We start from the raw sequence: 27,796 nt of genomic DNA, 5'->3' as shown, positions 1-27,796 counted from the left end.
CTGACCGGTTATATGGTGTAATGAGAAAGGGTCATCCTGTGACAGAGACCCCTCACTGACCGGTTATATGGTGTAATGAGAAGGGGTCATCCTGTGACAGAGACCCCTCACTGACCAGTTATATGGTATAATGAGAAGGGGTCATCCTGTGACAGAGACCCCTCACTGACCGGTTATATGGTGTAATGAGAAGGGGTCATCCTGTGACAGAGACCCCTCACTGACCGGTTATATGGTGTAATGAGAAGGGGTCATCCTGTGACAGAGACCCCTCACTGACCGGTTATATGGTGTAATGAGAAGGGGTCATCCTGTGACAGAGACCCCTCACTGACCGGTTATATGGTGTAATGAGAAAGGGTCATCCTGTGACAGAGACCCCTCACTGACCGGTTATATGGTGTAATGAGAAGGGGTCATCCTGTGACAGAGACCCCTCACTGACCAGTTATATGGTATAATGAGAAGGGGTCATCCTGTGACAGAGACCCCTCACTGACCGGTTATATGGTGTAATGAGAAGGGGTCATCCTGTGACAGAGACCCCTCACTGACCGGTTATATGGTGTAATGAGAAGGGGTCATCCTGTGACAGAGACCCCTCACTGACCGGTTATATGGTGTAATGAGAAGGGGTCATCCTGTGACATAGACCCCTCACTGACCGGTTATATGGTGTAATGAGAAGGGGTCATCCTGTGACAGAGACCCCTCACTGACGGGTTATATGGTGTAATGAGAAGGGGTCATCCTGTGACAGAGACCCCTCACTGACCTGCCGCAGGTTGTTGAGAGAGTCCAGGTGTCTTCCACCATGCAGGAGCAGAGAGATGACCCTCTGAGCGGCCAAAATGTTCCCTTGAACCACAGAGATGTGCATCGGTCTGTATGGAGAAGGGGGAAAGGGAGAGTACAAGAGGAGGGAACAGAGAAGAGGGTGTGATGGAGAGGATGAGAGAGGTGGGGAGAGAGCGGGGGAGAAAGAGAATAGTAGAGAGGGGGTAGAGAGCAAGTGCAAGGAGAGAAAGGGGGAGAGTGGATCAGAGAGGGTGGGAGGAGGAGGAGGAGGAAGGAGAGAAGGGAGATATATCAATAACACGCAGAGCGATATATATATATAACACACAGGGGCATATTCTAGCAGCATCGATACTGTGAGTGAGTTATAACAGTTTTGGGCCCTTGGAGCGAGATTGCATGTGTAGGATTCAGAAAGCTCAGAAAACTCGCCCGACACCGGCTTTTTCCCGATCAAAAACCCTCTCACAATCTCACAATCTCAAACCGCGTGGTAGCTCAAAAAATTCCCAAACGCGCATTTTTTTCATTATTGAGCTATTCAGGTTGCTCCGAGATTCACATCGCGGCTGTTACTCGCACATTGTCATCTCGCCACCTCAAGGGGTCTCCGGAGCCAACACACATTAATACCAGCTCCAGAGACCCCCGCAGTAATACCAGCTCCGGAGACAACACACATTAATACCAGCTCCGGAGACCCCCGCATTAATACCAGCTCCGGAGACCCCCCGCATTAATACCAGCTCCGGAGACCCCCGCATTAATACCAGCTCCGGAGACCCTTGCATTAATACCAGCTCCGGAGACCCCCGCATTAATACCAGCTCCGGAGACCCCCGCATTAATATCAGCTCCTGAGACCCCCGCATTAATACCAGCTCCGGAGACCCCCGCATTAATACCAGCTCCGGAGACCCCCGCATTAATACCAGCTCCGGAGACCCCCGCATTAATACCAGCTCCGGAGACACCCGCATTAATACCAGCTCCGGAGACCCCCACATTAATACCAGCTCTGGAGACCCCCGCATTAATACAAGCTCCGGAGACCCCCGCATTAATATCAGCTCCTGAGACCCCCGCATTAATACCAGCTCCGGAGACCCCCGCATTAATACCAGCTCCGGAGACCCCCGCATTAATACCAGCTCCGGAGACCCCCGCATTAATACCAGCTCCGGAGACCCCCGCATTAATACCAGCTCCGGAGACCCCCGCATTAATACCAGCTCCGGAGACCCCCGCATTAATACCAGCTCCGGAGACCCCCGCATTAATACCAGCTCCGGAGACCCCCGCATTAATACCAGCTCCGGAGACCCCAGCAGTAATACCAGCTCCGGAAACCCCCGCATTAATACCAGCTCCGGAGACCCCCGCATTAATACCAGCTCCAGAGATCCCCGCATTAATACCATCTCCGGAGACCCCCGCATTAATACCAGCTCCGGAGACCCCCACATTAATACCAGCTCCGGAGACCCCCGCATTAATACCAGCTCCGGAGACCCCCACATTAATACCAGCTCCGGAGACCCCCACATTAATACCAGCTCCGGAGACCCCCGCATTAATACCAAATCCGGCGCCCCCTGCATTAATACCAGCTCCGGAGACAACACACATTAATACCAGCTCCGGAGACCCCCACATTAATACAGGCTCCGTAGACCCCCGCATTAATACCAGCTCCGGAGACCCCCGCATTAATACCAGCTCCGGAGACCCCCGCATTAATACCAGATCCGGCGCCCCCCGCATTAATACCAGCTCCGGAGACCCCCACATTAATACCAGCTCCGGAGACCCCCGCATTAATACCAGCTCCGGAGACACCCACATTAATACCAGCTCCGGAGACCCCCGCATTAATACCAGCTCCGGAGATCCCCGCATTAATACCAGCCACGGAGACCCCCGCATTAATACCAGCTCCGGAGACCCCCGCATTAATACCAGCTCCGGAGACCCCCGCAGTAATACCAGCTCCGGAGACCCCCGCATTAATACCAGCTCCGGAGACCCCCGCATTAATACCAGCTCCGGAGACCCCCGCATTAATACCAGCTCCGGAGACCCCCGCATTAATACCAGCTCCGGAGACCCCCGCATTAATACCAGCTCCGGAGACCCCCGCATTAATACCAGCTATTTTGTTTTTGTGTGCTGTATGTTTTAAGGCTCAATAAATAAGCCTTATCAAGGGTGTACTCTGCAACAGTGTCTTACAGGTTTCCATCTATATAGAGGGACTTTACGGGACCAGCTTGTCCGATATGTGGGAGGGATCTTTGCAATGAGATGTTTTCATCGCACATGTTATTCTGTTTACTATTTTGAAAGTGTTTTTTATTTTTCAATTGATTCTGTCCTTCTTTTGCGCTCCGTTTTTTGTTGTGTGCTCTCCTACAGTTGCCGGGATGAAAATTCACCCTCCTCATCCAACTGTGGCACCAACTCTTGCCCCACGACGCAATGATCCTTAGCAGCGTGATGCGCAGAAATCCCTGATCCTCAGCAGCGTGATGCGCAGAAATCCCTGATCCTCAGCAGCGTGATGCGCAGAAATCCCTGATCCTCAGCAGCGTGACGCGCAGAAATCCCTGATCCTCAGCAGCGTGACGCGCAGAAATCCCTGATCCTCAGCAGCGTGACGCGCAGAAATCCCTGATCCTCAGCAGCGTGACGCGCAGAAATCCCTGATCCTCAGCAGCGTGATGCGCAGAAATCCCTGATCCTCAGCAGCGTGATGTGCAGAAATCCCTGATCCTCAGCACCGTGACGCGCAGAAATCCCTGATCCTTAGCAGCGTGACGCGCAGAAATCCCTGATCCTCAGCAGCGTGATGCGCAGAAATCCCTGATCCTCAGCAGTGTGACGCGCAGAAATCCCTGACCCTCAGCAGCGTGACGCGCAGAAATCCCTGATCCTTAGCAGCGTGACGCGCAGAAATCCCTGATCCTCAGCAGCGTGATGCGCAGAAATCCCTGATCCTCAGCAGCGTGATGCGCAGAAATCCCTGATCCTTAGCACCGTGACGCGCAGAAATCCCTGATCCTCAGCAGCGTGATGCGCAGAAATCCCTGATCCTCAGCAGCGTGATGCGCAGAAATCCCTGATCCTTAGCAGCGTGACGCGCAGAAATCCCTGATCCTCAGCAGCGTGACGCGCAGAAATCCCTGATCCTCAGCAGCGTGACGCGCAGAAATCCCTGATCCTCAGCAGCGTGACGCGCAGAAATCCCTGATCCTCAGCAGCGTGATGCGCAGAAATCCCTGATCCTCAGCAGCGCGACGCGCAGAAATCCCTGATCCTCAGCAGCGTGACGCGCAGAAATCCCTGATCCTCAGCAGCGTGATGCGCAGAAATCCCTGATCCTCAGCAGCGCGACGCGCAGAAATCCCTGATCCTCAGCAGCGTGACGCGCAGAAATCCCTGATCCTCAGCAGCGTGACGCGCAGAAATCCCTGATCCTCAGCAGCGTGACGCGCAGAAATCCCTGATCCTTAGCAGCGTGACGCGCAGAAATCCCTGATCCTCAGCAGCGTGACGCGCAGAAATCCCTGATCCTCAGCAGCGTCACGCGCAGAAATCCCTGATCCTCAGCAGCGCGACGCGCAGAAATCCCTGATCCTCAGCAGCGTGACGCGCAGAAATCCCTGATCCTCAGCAGCGTGACGCGCAGAAATCCCTGATCCTCAGCAGCGTGACGCGCAGAAATCCCTGATCCTCAGCAGCGTGACGCGCAGAAATCCCTTAGAGCCGGAGCAGCAGAGAGCCGGAGCAGCAGAGAGCCGGAGCAGCAGAGAGCCGGAGCAGCAGAGAGCCGGAGCAGCAGAGAGCCGGAGCAGCAGAGAGCCGGAGCAGCAGAGAGCCGGAGCAGCAGAGCGTCGGAGCAGCAGAGGACGCAGGTGGCTTACGTATCTCCGTCCTCATCCTGCCGTGCAGCTGCTGTGATGTCAGCTTGCAGCTGGGTGTCTGGGGGCAGCATTGCTGGGTGAGGGGCGACTCCCAGGAGGGCAGAAGCAGGGTACAGGGGTAACGCGGAGGGCAAATATGTAGCAGTCCCTGAAACAGAGCGAGAGGACACTGATTATACCTCGGACATCTCCCCCGGGACACGCTGATACTGGAGTATTTGTACACATTATACGCGCCCCTTAAAGTTGTCAATTTATTCCTTCTAGAGTATTCCTCCGTTTATTAAAATCTGCCTTTCTAACATGTGAAGTCTTTGCTGAGCCCAAGTAATCTGTTTTTGATCTTTTATTTTGCAATACACCACGTTTTTATGATCGCTGTTACCCAAATGTTCCTTGAATTACTTGAATATTTGTAATTATTTCTACAGTGTTTGGGTCATGTCATTGTCTTTAAGCACCCCCAAAAACCTGTTTCCTTTTGTTGTAACGCTAATCTCATTGCCCCAATCTATGTCTGGATAATTAAAATCCCCCGTTATGCAAACATGACCCAGTTTTGATGCCTTCTCCATTTGCCAAAGTATTTTGGCGTCTTCAATCTCACAGATATTTGGTGGTTTAGTGTAGGGGTGCGCAAACTGAGATTTTCTGGGGGGCACGGCGGTTACAGAGGCCCCGCGCTTTCCCAAAGGCATTTAAATGAAATGCCGGGGATCGCGAGAGGCTTCTGCAACTTTATCTGCAACGTGAGGTCACATGATCCCGTGGCGTCATTCAACGCCGGAGCCGAGCAGGGCGGAGAGCAGGCAGGGGGGGGGGAGCAGGCAGGGGGGGAGAGCAGGCAGGGGGGGGGGAGCAGGCAGGGGGCGCAGGGAGAAGTGGTTGTGCACCTTGGGTTAGAGAATATCCCTAAATACATTTCTTTGTACTAGCCACAAATTCTGGTTTAAAATATACATACTCCATCACCTCTTCTATTTTCTCAATTCCCTCCCAAAACAGGAATAACCCTCAATATACCGAGAGATTTCTGTCATCAATATAACCCCAGAGACGATCTTCCTGATCAATATAACACCCAGAGACACCCGTCTCATCAATATAACACCCGTCTCATCAATATATCACCCAGAGACACCCATCTCATAAATATAACTCCCAGAGTCACCCATCTCATCAATATAACACCCGTCTCATCAATATAACCCCCAGAGTCACCCATCTCATCAATATAACACCCGTCTCATCAATATAACCCCCAGAGTCACCCATCTCATCAATATAACACCCGTCTCATCAATATAACACCCGTCTCATCAATATAACACCCATCTCATCAATATAACACCCGTCTCAATATAACCCCAGAGACGATCTTCCTGATCAATATAACACCCAGAGACACCCGTCTCATCAATATAACACCCGTCTCATCAATATATCACCCAGAGACACCCATCTCATAAATATAACTCCCAGAGTCACCCATCTCATCAATATAACACCCGTCTCATCAATATAACCCCCAGAGACACCCATCTCATCAAAATAACACCCGTCTCATCAATATAACACCCAGAGTCACCCATCTCATCAATATAACCCCCAGAGACACCCATCTCATCAATATAACCCCCAGAGACACCCGTCTCATCAATATAACCCCCAGAGACACCCGTCTCATCAATATAACCCCCAGAGTCACCCATCTCATCAATTTAAGAACCAGAGTCACCCATCTCATCAATATAACCTCCAGAGACACCCATCTCATCAATATAACACCCGTCTCATCAATATAACACCCAGAGACACCCATCTCATCAATATAACACCCAGAGTCACCCATCTCATCAATATAACACCCAGAGTCACCCATCTCATCAATATAACCTCCAGAGACACCCGTCTCATCAATATAACACCGTCTCATCAATATAACACCCAGAGACACCCATCTCATCAATATAACACCCAGAGTCACCCATCTCATCAATATAACCTCCAGAGACACCCGTCTCATCAATATAACACCGTCTCATCAATATAACACCCATCTCATCAATATAACCTCCAGAGACATCCGTCTCATCAATATAACACCCGTCTCATCAATATAACACCCATCTCATCAATATAACACCCGTCTCATCAATAACACCCAGAGACACCCATCTCATCAATATAACACCGTCTGATTAATATAACCCCCAGAGACACCCATCTCAACAATATAACACCCAGAGTCACCCGTCTCATCAATATAACACCCAGAGTCACCCATCTCATCAATATAACACCCAGAGTCACCCATCTCATCAATATAACCCCCAGAGACGCCCGTCTCATTAATATAACATCCAAAGACGCCCGTCTCATCAATATAACACCCATCTCATCAATATAACACCCAGAGACACCCATCTCATCAATATAACACCCAGAGACACCCATCTCATCAATAACACCCATAGTCACCCGTCTCATCAATATAACACCCGTCTCATCAATATAACCCCCAGAGTCACCCATCTCATCAATATAACACCCAGAGACACCCATCTCCTCAATATAACACCCAGAGTCACCCATCTCCACAATATAACACACAGAGTCACCCATCTCCTCAATATAACACCCAGAGTTACCCGTCTCATCAATATAACACCCGTCTCATCAATATAACACCCAGAGTCAACCCATCTCATCAATATAACACCCAGAGACGCCAGTCTGATTAATATAACATCCAGAGACTCCGGTCTGATTAATATAACACCCAGAGACACCGGTCTGATTAATATAACACCCAGAGTCGCCGGTCTGATTAATATAACACCCAGAGACGCTGGTCTGATTAATATAACACCCAGAGACACCGGTCTGATTAATATAACACCCAGAGACGCCGGTCTGATTAATTTAACACCCAGAGACGCCGGTCTGATTAATATAACACCCACAGACGCCGGTCTGATTAATATAACACCCATAGATACCGGTCTGATTAATATAACACCCAGAGACACCGGTCTGATTAATATAACACCCAGAGACACCGGTCTGATTAATATAACACCCAGAGACACCGGTCTGATTAATATAACACCCAGAGACGCCGGTCTGATTAATATAACACCCAGAGACGCCGGACTGATTAATATAACAACCAGAGACGCCGGTCTGATTAATATAACACCCAGAGACGCCGGTCTGATTAATATAACACCCAGAGACGCAGGTCTGATTAATATAAAACCCAGAGACGCCGGTCTGATTAATATAACACCCAGAGACGCCGGTCTGATTAATATAACACCCAGAGACGCCGGTCTGATTAATATAACACCCAGAGACGCCGGTCTGATTAATATAACACCCAGAGATGCCGGTCTGATTAATATAACACCCAGAGACGCCGGTCTGATTAATATAACACCCAGAGACGCCGGTCTGATTAATATAACACCCAGAGTCACCGGTCATTTAATATAACACCCAGAGACGCCGGTCTGATTAATATAACACCCACAGACGCCGGTCTGATTAATATAACACCCATAGATACCGGTCTGATTAATATAACACCCAGAGACACCGGTCTGATTAATATAACACCCAGAGACACCGGTCTGATTAATATAACACCCAGAGACACCGGTCTGATTAATATAACACCCAGAGACGCCGGTCTGATTAATATAACACCCAGAGACGCCGGACTGATTAATATAACAACCAGAGACGCCGGTCTGATTAATATAACACCCAGAGACGCCGGTCTGATTAATATAACACCCAGAGACGCAGGTCTGATTAATATAAAACCCAGAGACGCCGGTCTGATTAATATAACACCCAGAGACGCCGGTCTGATTAATATAACACCCAGAGACGCCGGTCTGATTAATATAACACCCAGAGACGCCGGTCTGATTAATATAACACCCAGAGATGCCGGTCTGATTAATATAACACCCAGAGACGCCGGTCTGATTAATATAACACCCAGAGACGCCGGTCTGATTAATATAACACCCAGAGTCACCGGTCATTTAATATAACACCCAGAGACACCGGTCTGATTAATATAACACCCAGAGACACCGGTCTGATTAATATAACACCCAGAGACGCCGGTCTGATTAATATAACACCCAGAGACGCCGGTCTGATTAATATAACACCCAGAGACGCCGGTCTGATTAATATAACACCCAGAGACGCCGGTCTGATTAATATAACACCCAGAGACGCCGGTCTGATTAATATAACACCCAGAGACGCCGGTCTGATTAATATAACACCCAGAGACGCCGGTCTGATTTATATAACACCCAGAGACGCCGGTCTGATTAATATAACACCCAGAGTCACCGGTCATTTAATATAACACCCAGAGACGCCGGTCTGATTAATTTAACACCCAGAGACACCGGTCTGATTAATATAACACCCAGAGACACCGGTCTGATTAATATAACACCCAGAGACGCCGGTCTGATTAATATAACACCCAGAGACGCCGGTCTGATTAATATAACACCCAGAGACGCCGGTCTGATTAATATAACAACCAGAGACGCCGGTGTCATGGGAGAGGTGGTTTGGCCAGGTATTAAAGGCGTTACACCCCATTTGGCCACCCCCCGCTCTCACTTGGGAAGCAAAGAGTTAACTGGACTACGGTCCAGTAATGTGTTTTAACCTTGCTTCAGCAGCCAAATGTATATTCCCCTGTAAATGTGTATTGTTCCCATTCCAGTGTCTGCACCAACACATACACTGGGATCTATGCGGGAGGGAAAGGGTTAATGTTAATTCAGTGATTATAGCCCTTTGTTCCATTTTCCCGCCTTTGCAGGCTCCATTTTGCAGCTCCCATAGGTCGCTGTTGCAGCTCCATATGATCCTATGGGGAAACTGGAGATTTGGACCCATTTTCATCAGGAGACCTGCAGGTGGCGCCCGGGAGGAGGAGCGGCGGTTACCCATTGTAAGTCAATGGAGCCATTCATTTCAATGGGGATTCCTCGACGCCGACCTCCAGGAACGGGTTGGCAGCCATCCAAACCGCAGACCGCAGAAGCGGATACAATATCTAAAAAAGAGCTTTGATCACACTAGGTCAAGTTCAATCACAATTGGTGAGGGAAACTTAGGTTCTAGGGCACCCAGGAATAAAATTATTTTTGCTCCTAGACCCTAGGAACCCCCACACTCGACCACCACCGGGTCCGAGAATAAAGGACCTTCGCAAAGGGTCGCGCTGGCCACGAGGGTCGCGCCATTGACTAATGGGAGCGGAGGTCCAATTGAATCCTATGGTGGCACCGGCCCATGAATTTCCTATGGAGGCGCCGGCTCTATTGATTCTAATGGAGGAAAGTCGCGTGGCTTTAAAACGGCTAAGTCCGAAAGTGTAAAAAGTGTAAGCCTATATCTCCGGTTCTGTGAGTACCAGAGGGCTTGGATTTGGGTCGCAGGTAGTCACTGTTCCAGCATGACTGCATGGCTATTCCCAGCCCTCTCCGATCAACCAGACAGAGTAGGGTCAAATGTGAAAATTGTGGGTTTCCCATTGACTTCAAAGGCGGAGTTGCTCCATTGAAAGCCTATAGCGCGGAGCCCGGTGATTTCAATGGGTGAGTGAATAGCAGAGATTTCTTTTAGCTTACAGCGGAGAATCCTGCATTAAAGTTAATTGGGGATTTTAACTTTTTTTTGGTATCTCCGGTTCTGGGGGTCGTGGAAGGCTGATATTTGGCCACCATGGCAAGGGTCCTCCGGCATGAGGACCTGGCAAATTTCAGCCCGTTCAGACCCACAGAACGGATTGTTTTAATATATGTAGTTATTAAAGAATATAATGTTTTTCAAGGCTGGGATAAAGCCCGGGAAAGTTACTGGCTCTGCCTTTTGTTAATGTTCAGGATGGCGACCATTTGTCTAAAAACAGCCTGCCTGATCAAAGACCTGACCACTCTGATTGTGTACAATAGGGTGGAGAAACTCAGAGCCTGAGTGGTCTGTAAGTGTCATAATTCACACTTACAGACAAAAGGGTTTCCTGAATGCAAAGAAGTCTGCTAGACTTTCAGGCGCCCAAATGTTAGGGAATAGGGCTGAAACTCCATATAAACAAGTGTAAGCCCTATACCCATTGTCTTTCGTGATGTCTTCATCTGAACATGTATTGCTGAATGAATTGCCAATCCTGTACCTGATTGCTTCATTGTCCAACCCTTAAGTAAGTGTCTATTTCTTGTCTGTTATATGTATCATCTTGTGTGTTCTCCTTCTTTAAGGAATAAACTATATTTATTTTATCTAAGTCGTGTTCAATTCAACCCAGATATTTTGGTGTATATTATACCCTGTCACAAGCTACCGTGACAGCCGGTCTGATTAATATAACACCCAGAGACGCCGGTCTGATTAATATAACACCCAGAGACGCCGGTCTGATTAATATAACACCCAGAGACTCCGGTCTGATTAATATAACACCCAGAGACGCGAGTCTGATTAATATAACACCCAGAGACGCCGGTCTGATTAATATAACACCCAGAGACGCCGGTCTGATTAATATAACACCCAGAGATGCCGTCTGATTAAAATAACACCCAGAGACGGTAGTCTGATTAATATACCACCCAGAGACACCGGTCTGATTAATATAACACCCAGAGACACCGGTCTGATTAATGTAACACCCAGAGACGCCAGTCTGATTAATATAACACCCAGAGATGCCGGTCTGATTAATATAACACCCAGACACGGCGGTCTGATTAATATAACACCCAGAGACGCCGGTCTGATTAATATAACCCCAGAGACGATCTTCCTGATCAATATAACACCCAGAGACACCCGTCTCATCAATATAACACCCGTCTCATCAATATATCACCCAGAGACACCCATCTCATAAATATAACTCCCAGAGTCACCCATCTCATCAATATAACACCCGTCTCATCAATATAACCCCCAGAGACACCCATCTCATCAAAATAACACCCGTCTCATCAATATAACACCCAGAGTCACCCATCTCATCAATATAACCCCCAGAGACACCCATCTCATCAATATAACCCCCAGAGACACCCGTCTCATCAATATAACCCCCAGAGACACCCGTCTCATCAATATAACCCCCAGAGTCACCCATCTCATCAATTTAAGAACCAGAGTCACCCATCTCATCAATATAACCTCCAGAGACACCCATCTCATCAATATAACACCCGTCTCATCAATATAACACCCAGAGACACCCATCTCATCAATATAACACCCAGAGTCACCCATCTCATCAATATAACACCCAGAGTCACCCATCTCATCAATATAACCTCCAGAGACACCCGTCTCATCAATATAACACCGTCTCATCAATATAACACCCAGAGACACCCATCTCATCAATATAACACCCAGAGTCACCCATCTCATCAATATAACCTCCAGAGACACCCGTCTCATCAATATAACACCGTCTCATCAATATAACACCCATCTCATCAATATAACCTCCAGAGACATCCGTCTCATCAATATAACACCCGTCTCATCAATATAACACCCATCTCATCAATATAACACCCGTCTCATCAATAACACCCAGAGACACCCATCTCATCAATATAACACCGTCTGATTAATATAACCCCCAGAGACACCCATCTCAACAATATAACACCCAGAGTCACCCGTCTCATCAATATAACACCCAGAGTCACCCATCTCATCAATATAACACCCAGAGTCACCCATCTCATCAATATAACCCCCAGAGACGCCCGTCTCATTAATATAACATCCAAAGACGCCCGTCTCATCAATATAACACCCATCTCATCAATATAACACCCAGAGACACCCATCTCATCAATATAACACCCAGAGACACCCATCTCATCAATAACACCCATAGTCACCCGTCTCATCAATATAACACCCGTCTCATCAATATAACCCCCAGAGTCACCCATCTCATCAATATAACACCCAGAGACACCCATCTCCTCAATATAACACCCAGAGTCACCCATCTCCACAATATAACACACAGAGTCACCCATCTCCTCAATATAACACCCAGAGTTACCCGTCTCATCAATATAACACCCGTCTCATCAATATAACACCCAGAGTCAACCCATCTCATCAATATAACACCCAGAGACGCCAGTCTGATTAATATAACATCCAGAGACTCCGGTCTGATTAATATAACACCCAGAGACACCGGTCTGATTAATATAACACCCAGAGTCGCCGGTCTGATTAATATAACACCCAGAGACGCTGGTCTGATTAATATAACACCCAGAGACACCGGTCTGATTAATATAACACCCAGAGACGCCGGTCTGATTAATTTAACACCCAGAGTCACCGGTCATTTAATATAACACCCAGAGACGCCGGTCTGATTAATATAACACCCACAGACGCCGGTCTGATTAATATAACACCCATAGATACCGGTCTGATTAATATAACACCCAGAGACACCGGTCTGATTAATATAACACCCAGAGACACCGGTCTGATTAATATAACACCCAGAGACACCGGTCTGATTAATATAACACCCAGAGACGCCGGTCTGATTAATATAACACCCAGAGACGCCGGACTGATTAATATAACAACCAGAGACGCCGGTCTGATTAATATAACACCCAGAGACGCCGGTCTGATTAATATAACACCCAGAGACGCAGGTCTGATTAATATAAAACCCAGAGACGCCGGTCTGATTAATATAACACCCAGAGACGCCGGTCTGATTAATATAACACCCAGAGACGCCGGTCTGATTAATATAACACCCAGAGACGCCGGTCTGATTAATATAACACCCAGAGATGCCGGTCTGATTAATATAACACCCAGAGACGCCGGTCTGATTAATATAACACCCAGAGACGCCGGTCTGATTAATATAACACCCAGAGTCACCGGTCATTTAATATAACACCCAGAGACACCGGTCTGATTAATATAACACCCAGAGACACCGGTCTGATTAATATAACACCCAGAGACGCCGGTCTGATTAATATAACACCCAGAGACGCCGGTCTGATTAATATAACACCCAGAGACGCCGGTCTGATTAATATAACACCCAGAGACGCCGGTCTGATTAATATAACACCCAGAGACGCCGGTCTGATTAATATAACACCCAGAGATGCCGGTCTGATTAATATAACACCCAGAGACGCCGGTCTGATTTATATAACACCCAGAGACGCCGGTCTGATTAATATAACACCCAGAGTCACCGGTCATTTAATATAACACCCAGAGACGCCGGTCTGATTAATTTAACACCCAGAGAAACCGGTCTGATTAATATAACACCCAGAGACGCCGGTCTGATTAATTTAACACCCAGAGACACCGGTCTGATTAATATAACACCCAGAGACACCGGTCTGATTAATATAACACCCAGAGACGCCGGTCTGATTAATATAACACCCAGAGACGCCGGTCTGATTAATATAACACCCAGAGACGCCGGTCTGATTAATATAACACCCAGAGACGCCGGTCTGATTAATATAACACCCAGAGACGCCGGTCTGATTAATATAACACCCAGAGACGCCGGTCTGATTAATATAACACCCAGAGACGCCGGACTGATTAATATAACAACCAGAGACGCCGGTCTGATTAATATAACACCCAGAGACGCCGGTCTGATTAATATAACACCCAGAGACGCAGGTCTGATTAATATAAAACCCAGAGACGCCGGTCTGATTAATATAACACCCAGAGACGCCGGTCTGATTAATATAACACCCAGAGACGCCGGTCTGATTAATATAACACCCAGAGACGCCGGTCTGATTAATATAACACCCAGAGATGCCGGTCTGATTAATATAACACCCAGAGACGCCGGTCTGATTAATATAACACCCAGAGACGCCGGTCTGATTAATATAACACCCAGAGTCACCGGTCATTTAATATAACACCCAGAGACACCGGTCTGATTAATATAACACCCAGAGACACCGGTCTGATTAATATAACACCCAGAGACGCCGGTCTGATTAATATAACACCCAGAGACGCCGGTCTGATTAATATAACACCCAGAGACGCCGGTCTGATTAATATAACACCCAGAGACGCCGGTCTGATTAATATAACACCCAGAGACGCCGGTCTGATTAATATAACACCCAGAGATGCCGGTCTGATTAATATAACACCCAGAGACGCCGGTCTGATTTATATAACACCCAGAGACGCCGGTCTGATTAATATAACACCCAGAGTCACCGGTCATTTAATATAACACCCAGAGACGCCGGTCTGATTAATTTAACACCCAGAGAAACCGGTCTGATTAATATAACACCCAGAGACGCCGGTCTGATTAATTTAACACCCAGAGACACCGGTCTGATTAATATAACACCCAGAGACACCGGTCTGATTAATATAACACCCAGAGACGCCGGTCTGATTAATATAACACCCAGAGACGCCGGTCTGATTAATATAACACCCAGAGACGCCGGTCTGATTAATATAACAACCAGAGACGCCGGTGTCATGGGAGAGGTGGTTTGGCCAGGTATTAAAGGCGTTACACCCCATTTGGCCACCCCCCGCTCTCACTTGGGAAGCAAAGAGTTAACTGGACTACGGTCCAGTAATGTGTTTTAACCTTGCTTCAGCAGCCAAATGTATATTCCCCTGTAAATGTGTATTGTTCCCATTCCAGTGTCTGCACCAACACATACACTGGGATCTATGCGGGAGGGAAAGGGTTAATGTTAATTCAGTGATTATAGCCCTTTGTTCCATTTTCCCGCCTTTGCAGGCTCCATTTTGCAGCTCCCATAGGTCGCTGTTGCAGCTCCATATGATCCTATGGGGAAACTGGAGATTTGGACCCATTTTCATCAGGAGACCTGCAGGTGGCGCCCGGGAGGAGGAGCGGCGGTTACCCATTGTAAGTCAATGGAGCCATTCATTTCAATGGAGATTCCTCGACGCCGACCTCCAGGAACGGGTTGGCAGCCATCCAAACCGCAGACCGCAGAAGCGGATACAATATCTAAAAAAGAGCTTTGATCACACTAGGTCAAGTTCAATCACAATTGGTGAGGGAAACTTAGGTTCTAGGGCACCCAGGAATAAAATTATTTTTGCTCCTAGACCCTAGGAACCCCCACACTCGACCACCACCGGGTCCGAGAATAAAGGACCTTCGCAAAGGGTCGCGCTGGCCACGAGGGTCGCGCCATTGACTAATGGGAGCGGAGGTCCAATTGAATCCTATGGTGGCACCGGCCCATGAATTTCCTATGGAGGCGCCGGCTCTATTGATTCTAATGGAGGAAAGTCGCGTGGCTTTAAAACGGCTAAGTCCGAAAGTGTAAAAAGTGTAAGCCTATATCTCCGGTTCTGTGAGTACCAGAGGGCTTGGATTTGGGTCGCAGGTAGTCACTGTTCCAGCATGACTGCATGGCTATTCCCAGCCCTCTCCGATCAACCAGACAGAGTAGGGTCAAATGTGAAAATTGTGGGTTTCCCATTGACTTCAAAGGCGGAGTTGCTCCATTGAAAGCCTATAGCGCGGAGCCCGGTGATTTCAATGGGTGAGTGAATAGCAGAGATTTCTTTTAGCTTACAGCGGAGAATCCTGCATTAAAGTTAATTGGGGATTTTAACTTTTTTTTGGTATCTCCGGTTCTGGGGGTCGTGGAAGGCTGATATTTGGCCACCATGGCAAGGGTCCTCCGGCATGAGGACCTGGCAAATTTCAGCCCGTTCAGACCCACAGAACGGATTGTTTTAATATATGTAGTTATTAAAGAATATAATGTTTTTCAAGGCTGGGATAAAGCCCGGGAAAGTTACTGGCTCTGCCTTTTGTTAATGTTCAGGATGGCGACCATTTGTCTAAAAACAGCCTGCCTGATCAAAGACCTGACCACTCTGATTGTGTACAATAGGGTGGAGAAACTCAGAGCCTGAGTGGTCTGTAAGTGTCATAATTCACACTTACAGACAAAAGGGTTTCCTGAATGCAAAGAAGTCTGCTAGACTTTCAGGCGCCCAAATGTTAGGGAATAGGGCTGAAACTCCATATAAACAAGTGTAAGCCCTATACCCATTGTCTTTCGTGATGTCTTCATCTGAACATGTATTGCTGAATGAATTGCCAATCCTGTACCTGATTGCTTCATTGTCCAACCCTTAAGTAAGTGTCTATTTCTTGTCTGTTATATGTATCATCTTGTGTGTTCTCCTTCTTTAAGGAATAAACTATATTTATTTTATCTAAGTCGTGTTCAATTCAACCCAGATATTTTGGTGTATATTATACCCTGTCACAAGCTACCGTGACAGCCGGTCTGATTAATATAACACCCAGAGACGCCGGTCTGATTAATATAACACCCAGAGACGCCGGTCTGATTAATATAACACCCAGAGACTCCGGTCTGATTAATATAACACCCAGAGACGCGAGTCTGATTAATATAACACCCAGAGACGCCGGTCTGATTAATATAACACCCAGAGACGCCGGTCTGATTAATATAACACCCAGAGATGCCGTCTGATTAAAATAACACCCAGAGACGGTAGTCTGATTAATATACCACCCAGAGACACCGGTCTGATTAATATAACACCCAGAGACACCGGTCTGATTAATGTAACACCCAGAGACGCCAGTCTGATTAATATAACACCCAGAGATGCCGGTCTGATTAATATAACACCCAGACACGGCGGTCTGATTAATATAACACCCAGAGACGCCGGTCTGATTAATATAACACCCAGAGACGCCAGTCTGATTAATATAACACCCAGAGACACCGGTCTGATTACTATAACACCCAGAGACGCCGGTCTGATTAATATAACACCCAGAGACGGCGGTCTGATTAATATAACACCCAGAGACGCCGGTCTGATTAATATAACACCCAGAGACACCGGTCTGATTAATATAACACCCAGAGACGCCGGTCTGATTAATATAACACCCAGAGACACCGGTCTGATTAATTTAACACCCAGAGACGCCGGTCTGATTAATATAACACCCAGAGACTCCGGTCTGATTAATATAACACAGAGTCACCGGTCTGATTAATATAACACCCAGAGACACCGGTCTGATTAATATAACACCCAGAGACACCGGTCTGATTAATATAACACCCAGAGACGCCGGTCTGATTAATATAACACCCAGAGACACCGGTCTGATTAATATAACACCCAGAGACGCCGGTCTGATTAATATAACACCCAGAGACACCGGTCTGATTAATATAACACCCGGAGACGCCGGTCTGATTAATATAACACCCAGAGACACCGGTCTGATTAATATAACACCCAGAGACACCGGTCTGATTAATATAACACCCAGAGACACCGGTCTGATTAATATAACACAGAGACGCCGTCTGATTAAAATAACACCCAGAGACGGCGGTCTGATTAATATAATACCCAGAGACGCCGGTCTGATTAATATAATACCCAGAGACGCCGGTCTGATTAATATAACACCCAGAGACACCGGTCTGATTAATATAACACCCAGAGACGCCGTCTGATTAAAATAACACCCAGAGACGGCGGTCTGATTAATATAACACCCAGAGACGACGGTCTGATTAATATAACACCCAGAGACGTCGGTCTGATTAATATAACACCCAGAGACGGCGGTCTGATTAATATAACACCCAGAGACACCGGTCTGATTAATATAACACCCAGAGACTCCGGTCTGATTAATATAACACCCAGAGACGCCGGTCTGATTAATATAACACCCAGAGACTCCGGTCTGATTAATATAACACCCAGAGACACCGGTCTGATTAATATAACACCCAGAGACGCCTGTCTGATTAATATAACACCCAGAGACACCGGTCTGATTAATATAACACCCAGAGACACCGGTCTGATTAATATAACACCCAGAGACGCCTGTCTGATTAATATAACACCCAGAGACACCGGTCTGATTAATATAACACCCAGAGACGCCAGGCTGATTAATATAACACCCAGAGACGTCGGTCTGATTAATATAACACCCAGAGACGCCGATCTGATTAATATAACACAGAGACGCCGTCTGATTAAAATAACACCCAGAGACTCCGGTCTGCTTAATATAACACCCAGAGACGCCGGTCTGATTAATATAACACCCAGAGTCACCGGTCTGATTAATATAACACCCAGAGACGCCGGTCTGATTAATATAACACCCAGAGACGCCGGTCTGATTAATATAACACCCAGAGACGCCGGTCTGATTAATATAACACCCAGAGACGCCAGTCTGATTAATATAACACCCAGCGACGGTGGTCTGATTAATATAACACCCAGAGACGGCGGTCTGATTAATATAACACCCAGAGACACCGGTCTGATTAATATAACACCCAGAGACTCCGGTCTGATTAATATAACACCCAGAGACGCCGGTCTGATTAATATAACACCCAGAGACACCGGTCTGATTAATATAACACCCAGAGACGCCTGTCTGATTAATATAACACCCAGAGACACCGGTCTGATTAATATAACACCCAGAGACACCGGTCTGATTAATATAACACCCAGAGACGCCTGTCTGATTAATATAACACCCAGAGACACCGGTCTGATTAATATAACACCCAGAGACGCCAGACTGATTAATATAACACCCAGAGACGTCGGTCTGATTAATATAACACCCAGAGACGCCGATCTGATTAATATAACACAGAGACGCCGTCTGATTAAAATAACACCCAGAGACTCCGGTCTGATTAATATAACACCCAGAGACGCCGGTCTGATTAATATAACACCCAGAGTCACCGGTCTGATTAATATAACACCCAGAGACGCCGGTCTGATTAATATAACACCCAGAGACGCCGGTCTGATTAATATAACACCCAGAGACGCCGGTCTGATTAATATAACACCCAGAGACGCCAGTCTTATTAATATAACACCCAGCGACGGTGGTCTGATTAATATAACACCCAGAGACGCCGGTCTGATTAATATAACACAGAGACGCCATCTGATTAAAATAACACCCAGAGACGGCGGTCTGATTAATATAACACCCAGAGACGGCGGTCTGATTAATATAACACCCAGAGTCACCGGTCTGATTAATATAACACCCAGAGACGCCGGTCTGATTAATATAACACCCAGAGACGCCGATCTGATTAATATAACACCCAGAGACAACGGTCTGATTAATATAACACCCAGAGACGCCGGCCTGATTAATATAACACCCAGAGACACCGGTCTGATTAATATAACACCCAGAGTCACCGGTCTGATTAATATAACACCCAGAGACGCCGGTCTGATTAATATAACACCCAGAGACGCCGGTCTGATTAATATAACACCCAGAGACAACGGTCTGATTAATATAACACCCAGAGACGCCGGCCTGATTAATATAACACCCAGAGACACCGGTCTGATTAATATAACACCCAGAGACGCCGGTCTGATTAATATAACACCCAGAGACAACGGTCTGATTAATATAACACCCAGAGACGCCGGCCTGATTAATATAATACCCAGAGACACCGGTCTGATTAATATAACACCCAGAGACGCCGGTCTGATTAATATAACACCCAGAGACTCCGGTCTGATTAATATAACACCCAGAGACGCGAGTCTGATTAATATAACACCCAGAGACGCCGGTCTGATTAATATAACACCCAGAGACACCGGTCTGATTAATATAACACCCAGAGACTCCGGTCTGATTAATATAACACCCAGAGACGCCGGTCTGATTAATATAACACCCAGAGACGCCGGTCTGATTAATATAACACCCAGAGACAACGGTCTGATTAATATAACACCCAGAGACGCCGGTCTGATTAATATAACACCCAGAGACGGCAGTCTGATTAATATAACACCCAGAGACGCCGGTCTGATTAATATAACACCCAGAGACGCCGGTCTGATTAATATAACACCCAGAGACGCCGGTCTGATTAATATAACCCCCAGAGACGCCGGTCTGATTAATATAACACCCAGAGACGCCGGTCTGATTAATATAACACCCAGAGACTCCGGTCTGATTAATATAACACCCAGAGTCACCGGTCTGATTAATATAACACCCAGAGACGCCGGCCTGATTAATATAACACCCGGAGACGCCGGTCTGATTAATATAACACCCAGAGACGCCGGTCTGATTAATATAACACCCAGAGACGCCGGTCTGATTAATATAACACCCGGAGACGCCGGTCTGATTAATATAACACCCAGAGACGCCGGTCTGATTAATATAACACCCAGAGACGCCGGTCTGATTAATATAACACCCAGAGACACCGGTCTGATTAATATAACACCCAGAGACACCGGTCTGATTAATATAACACCCAGAGACGCCGGTCTGATTAATATAACACCCAGAGACTCCGGTCTGATTAATATAACACCCAGAGACGCGAGTCTGATTAATATAACACCCAGAGACGCCGGTCTGATTAATATAACACCCAGAGACGCCGGTCTGATTAATATAACACCCAGAGATGCCGTCTGATTAAAATAACACCCAGAGACGGTAGTCTGATTAATATACCACCCAGAGACACCGGTGTGATTAATATAACACCCAGAGACGCCGGTCTGATTAATATAACACCCAGAGACACCGGTCTGATTAATATAACACCCAGAGACGCCGGTCTGATTAATATAACACCCAGAGACACCGGTCTGATTAATATAACACCCAGAGACGCCTGTCTGATTAATATAACACCCAGAGACACCGGTCTGATTAATATAACACCCAGAGACGCCAGGCTGATTAATATAACACCCAGAGACGTCGGTCTGATTAATATAACACCCAGAGACGCCGATCTGATTAATATAACACAGAGACGCCGTCTGATTAAAATAACACCCAGAGACTCCGGTCTGATTAATATAACACCCAGAGACGCCGGTCTGATTAATATAACACCCAGAGTCACCGGTCTGATTAATATAACACCCAGAGACGCCGGTCTGATTAATATAACACCCAGAGACGCCGGTCTGATTAATATAACACCCAGAGACGCCGGTCTGATTAATATAACACCCAGAGACGCCAGTCTGATTAATATAACACCCAGCGACGGTGGTCTGATTAATATAACACCCAGAGACGGCGGTCTGATTAATATAACACCCAGAGACACCGGTCTGATTAATATAACACCCAGAGACTCCGGTCTGATTAATATAACACCCAGAGACGCCGGTCTGATTAATATAACACCCAGAGACACCGGTCTGATTAATATAACACCCAGAGACGCCTGTCTGATTAATATAACACCCAGAGACACCGGTCTGATTAATATAACACCCAGAGACACCGGTCTGATTAATAGAACACCCAGAGACGCCTGTCTGATTAATATAACACCCAGAGACACCGGTCTGATTAATATAACACCCAGAGACGCCAGACTGATTAATATAACACCCAGAGACGTCGGTCTGATTAATATAACACCCAGAGACGCCGATCTGATTAATATAACACAGAGACGCCGTCTGATTAAAATAACACCCAGAGACTCCGGTCTGATTAATATAACACCCAGAGACGCCGGTCTGATTAATATAACACCCAGAGTCACCGGTCTGATTAATATAACACCCAGAGACGCCGGTCTGATTAATATAACACCCAGAGACGCCGGTCTGATTAATATAACACCCAGAGACGCCGGTCTGATTAATATAACACCCAGAGACGCCAGTCTTATTAATATAACACCCAGCGACGGTGGTCTGATTAATATAACACCCAGAGACGCCGGTCTGATTAATATAACACAGAGACGCCATCTGATTAAAATAACACCCAGAGACGGCGGTCTGATTAATATAACACCCAGAGACGGCGGTCTGATTAATATAACACCCAGAGTCACCGGTCTGATTAATATAACACCCAGAGACGCCGGTCTGATTAATATAACACCCAGAGACGCCGGTCTGATTAATATAACACCCAGAGACAACGGTCTGATTAATATAACACCCAGAGACGCCGGCCTGATTAATATAACACCCAGAGACACCGGTCAGATTAATATAACACCAAGAGACGCCGGTCTGATTAATATAACACCCAGAGACACCGGTCTGATTAATATAACACCCAGAGACGCCTGTCTGATTAATATAACACCCAGAGACACCGGTCTGATTAATATAACACCCAGAGACACCGGTCTGATTAATATAACACCCAGAGACGCCTGTCTGATTAATATAACACCCAGAGACACCGGTCTGATTAATATAACACCCAGAGACGCCAGACTGATTAATATAACACCCAGAGACGTCGGTCTGATTAATATAACACCCAGAGACGCCGATCTGATTAATATAACACAGAGACGCCGTCTGATTAAAATAACACCCAGAGACTCCGGTCTGATTAATATAACACCCAGAGACGCCGGTCTGATTAATATAACACCCAGAGTCACCGGTCTGATTAATATAACACCCAGAGACGCCGGTCTGATTAATATAACACCCAGAGACGCCGGTCTGATTAATATAACACCCAGAGACGCCGGTCTGATTAATATAACACCCAGAGACGCCAGTCTTATTAATATAACACCCAGCGACGGTGGTCTGATTAATATAACACCCAGAGACGCCGGTCTGATTAATATAACACAGAGACGCCATCTGATTAAAATAACACCCAGAGACGGCGGTCTGATTAATATAACACCCAGAGACGGCGGTCTGATTAATATAACACCCAGAGTCACCGGTCTGATTAATATAACACCCAGAGACGCCGGTCTGATTAATATAACACCCAGAGACGCCGATCTGATTAATATAACACCCAGAGACAACGGTCTGATTAATATAACACCCAGAGACGCCGGCCTGATTAATATAACACCCAGAGACACCGGTCTGATTAATATAACACCCAGAGTCACCGGTCTGATTAATATAACACCCAGAGACGCCGGTCTGATTAATATAACACCCAGAGACGCCGGTCTGATTAATATAACACCCAGAGACAACGGTCTGATTAATATAACACCCAGAGACGCCGGCCTGATTAATATAACACCCAGAGACACCGGTCTGATTAATATAACACCCAGAGACGCCGGTCTGATTAATATAACACCCAGAGACAACGGTCTGATTAATATAACACCCAGAGACACCGGCCTGATTAATATAATACCCAGAGACACCGGTCTGATTAATATAACACCCAGAGACGCCGGTCTGATTAATATAACACCCAGAGACTCCGGTCTGATTAATATAACACCCAGAGATGCGAGTCTGATTAATATAACACCCAGAGACGCCGGTCTGATTAATATAACACCCAGAGACACCGGTCTGATTAATATAACACCCAGAGACTCCGGTCTGATTAATATAACACCCAGAGACGCCGGTCTGATTAATATAACACCCAGAGACGCCGGTCTGATTAATATAACACCCAGAGACGCCGGTCTGATTAATATAACACCCAGAGACGCCGGTCTGATTAATATAACACCCAGAGACGGCAGTCTGATTAATATAACACCCAGAGACTCCGGTCTGATTAATATAACACCCAGAGACGCCGGTCTGATTAATATAACACCCAGAGACGCCGGTCTGATTAATTTAACCCCCAGAGACGCCGGTCTGATTAATATAACACCCAGAGACGCCGGTCTGATTAATTTAACCCCCAGAGACGCCGGTCTGATTAATATAACACCCAGAGACGCCGGTCTGATTAATATAACACCCAGAGACTCCGGTCTGATTAATATAACACCCAGAGTCACCGGTCTGATTAATATAACACCCAGAGACGCCGGCCTGATTAATATAACACCCGGAGACGCCGGTCTGATTAATATAACACCCAGAGACGCCGGTCTGATTAATATAACACCCAGAGACGCCGGTCTGATTAATATAACACCCGGAGACGCCGGTCTGATTAATATAACACCCAGAGACGCCGGTCTGATTAATATAACACCCAGAGACGCCGGTCTGATTAATATAACACCCAGAGACACCGGTCTGATTAATATAACACCCAGAGACACCGGTCTGATTAATATAACACCCAGAGACGCCGGTCTGATTAATATAACACCCAGAGACTCCGGTCTGATTAATATAACACCCAGAGACGCGAGTCTGATTAATATAACACCCAGAGACGCCGGTCTGATTAATATAACACCCAGAGACGCCGGTCTGATTAATATAACACCCAGAGATGCCGTCTGATTAAAATAACACCCAGAGACGGTAGTCTGATTAATATACCACCCAGAGACACCGGTCTGATTAATATAACACCCAGAGACGCCGGTCTGATTAATATAACACCCAGAGACACCGGTCTGATTAATATAACACCCAGAGACGCCTGTCTGATTAATATAACACCCGGAGACGCCGGTCTGATTAATATAACACCCAGAGACGCCAGGCTGATTAAAATAACACCCAGAGACACCGGTCTGATTAATATAACACCCAGAGACACCGGTCTGATTAATATAACACCCAGAGACGCCAGGCTGATTAAAATAACACCCAGAGACGCCGGTCTGATTAATATAACACCCAGAGACACCGGTCTGATTAATATAACACCCAGAGACGCCTGTCTGATTAATATAACACCCAGAGACACCGGTCTGATTAATATAACACCCAGAGACGCCGGTCTGATTAATATAACACCCAGAGACACCGGTCTGATTAATATAACACCCAGAGACACCGGTCTGATTAATATAACACCCAGAGACGGCAGGCTGATTAATATAACACCCAGAGACGTCGGTCTGATTAATATAACACCCAGAGACGCCGATCTGATTAATATAACACAGAGACGCCGTCTGATTAAAATAACACCCAGAGACTCCGGTCTGATTAATATAACACCCAGAGACGCCGGTCTGATTAATATAACACCCAGAGTCACCGGTCTGATTAATATAACACCCAGAGACGCCGGTCTGATTAATATAACACCCAGAGACGCCGGTCTGATTAATATAACACCCAGAGACGCCGGTCTGATTAATATAACACCCAGAGACGCCAGTCTGATTAATATAACACCCAGCGACGGTGGTCTGATTAATATAACACCCAGAGACGGCGGTCTGATTAATATAACACCCAGAGACACCGGTCTGATTAATATAACACCCAGAGACTCCGGTCTGATTAATATAACACCCAGAGACGCCGGTCTGATTAATATAACACCCAGAGACACCGGTCTGATTAATATAACACCCAGAGACGCCTGTCTGATTAATATAACACCCAGAGACACCGGTCTGATTAATATAACACCCAGAGACACCGGTCTGATTAATATAACACCCAGAGACGCCTGTCTGATTAATATAACACCCAGAGACACCGGTCTGATTAATATAACACCCAGAGACGCCAGACTGATTAATATAACACCCAGAGACGTCGGTCTGATTAATATAACACCCAGAGACGCCGGTCTGATTAATATAACACCCAGAGACGCCGGTCTGATTAATATAACACCCGGAGACGCCGGTCTGATTAATATAACACCCAGAGACTCCGGTCTGATTAATATAACACCCAGAGACGCCGATCTGATTAATATAACACAGAGACGCCGTCTGATTAAAATAACACCCAGAGACTCCGGTCTGATTAATATAACACCCAGAGACGCCGGTCTGATTAATATAACACCCAGAGTCACCGGTCTGATTAATATAACACCCAGAGACGCCGGTCTGATTAATATAACACCCAGAGACGCCGGTCTGATTAATATAACACCCAGAGACGCCGGTCTGATTAATATAACACCCAGAGACGCCAGTCTTATTAATATAACACCCAGCGACGGTGGTCTGATTAATATAACACCCAGAGACGCCGGTCTGATTAATATAACACAGAGACGCCATCTGATTAAAATAACACCCAGAGACGGCGGTCTGATTAATATAACACCCAGAGACGGCGGTCTGATTAATATAACACCCAGAGTCACCGGACTGATTAATATAACACCCAGAGATGCCGGTCTGATTAATATAACACCCAGAGACGCCGGTCTGATTAATATAACACCCAGAGACAACGGTCTGATTAATATAACACCCAGAGACGCCGGCCTGATTAATATAACACCCAGAGACACCGGTCTGATTAATATAACACCCAGAGACGCCGGTCTGATTAATATAACACCCAGAGACAACGGTCTGATTAATATAACACCCAGAGACGCCGGCCTGATTAATATAATACCCAGAGACACCGGTCTGATTAATATAACACCCAGAGACGCCGGTCTGATTAATATAACACCCAGAGACTCCGGTCTGATTAATATAACACCCAGAGACGCGAGTCTGATTAATATAACACCCAGAGACGCCGGTCTGATTAATATAACACCCAGAGACACCGGTCTGATTAATATAACACCCAGAGACTCCGGTCTGATTAATATAACACCCAGAGACGCCGGTCTGATTAATATAACACCCAGAGACGCCGGTCTGATTAATATAACACCCAGAGACAACGGTCTGATTAATATAACACCCAGAGACGCCGGTCTGATTAATATAACACCCAGAGACGGCAGTCTGATTAATATAACACCCAGAGACGCCGGTCTGATTAATATAACACCCAGAGACGCCGGTCTGATTAATATAACACCCAGAGACGCCGGTCTGATTAATATAACCCCCAGAGACGCCGGTCTGATTAATATAACACCCAGAGACGCCGGTCTGATTAATATAACACCCAGAGACTCCGGTCTGATTAATATAACACCCAGAGTCACCGGTCTGATTAATATAACACCCAGAGACGCCGGCCTGATTAATATAACACCC

General features: G+C 46.6%; 1 protein-coding gene across 1 annotated transcript in view; it reads right to left on the bottom strand.

Annotated features, from left to right (window-relative positions):
• Positions 1-775: 775 nt before the first annotated feature.
• Positions 776-27,796, bottom strand: part of LOC142486583 (B-cell lymphoma 3 protein-like) — a gene marked incomplete at its 3' end in the record, with an annotated part of 40,449 nt that continues 13,428 nt past the window's right edge. Inside the window, exons 2-3 of the mRNA XM_075585168.1 lie at positions 4,722-4,869; positions 776-884 (exon numbers count right to left, since the gene is read on the bottom strand). Of these exons, the coding sequence (XP_075441283.1) occupies positions 776-884; positions 4,722-4,869 (257 nt within the window). The remainder of the gene's footprint in view (positions 885-4,721; positions 4,870-27,796) is intronic.

Source organism: Ascaphus truei, unplaced genomic scaffold, assembly GCF_040206685.1.
Source record: "Ascaphus truei isolate aAscTru1 unplaced genomic scaffold, aAscTru1.hap1 HAP1_SCAFFOLD_964, whole genome shotgun sequence".
In the NCBI taxonomy this organism is placed as follows: Eukaryota; Metazoa; Chordata; class Amphibia; order Anura; family Ascaphidae; genus Ascaphus; species Ascaphus truei.
The sequence above is the reverse complement of the archived record's forward strand: the minus strand, read 5'-3'. Positions and strand labels throughout refer to the sequence as shown.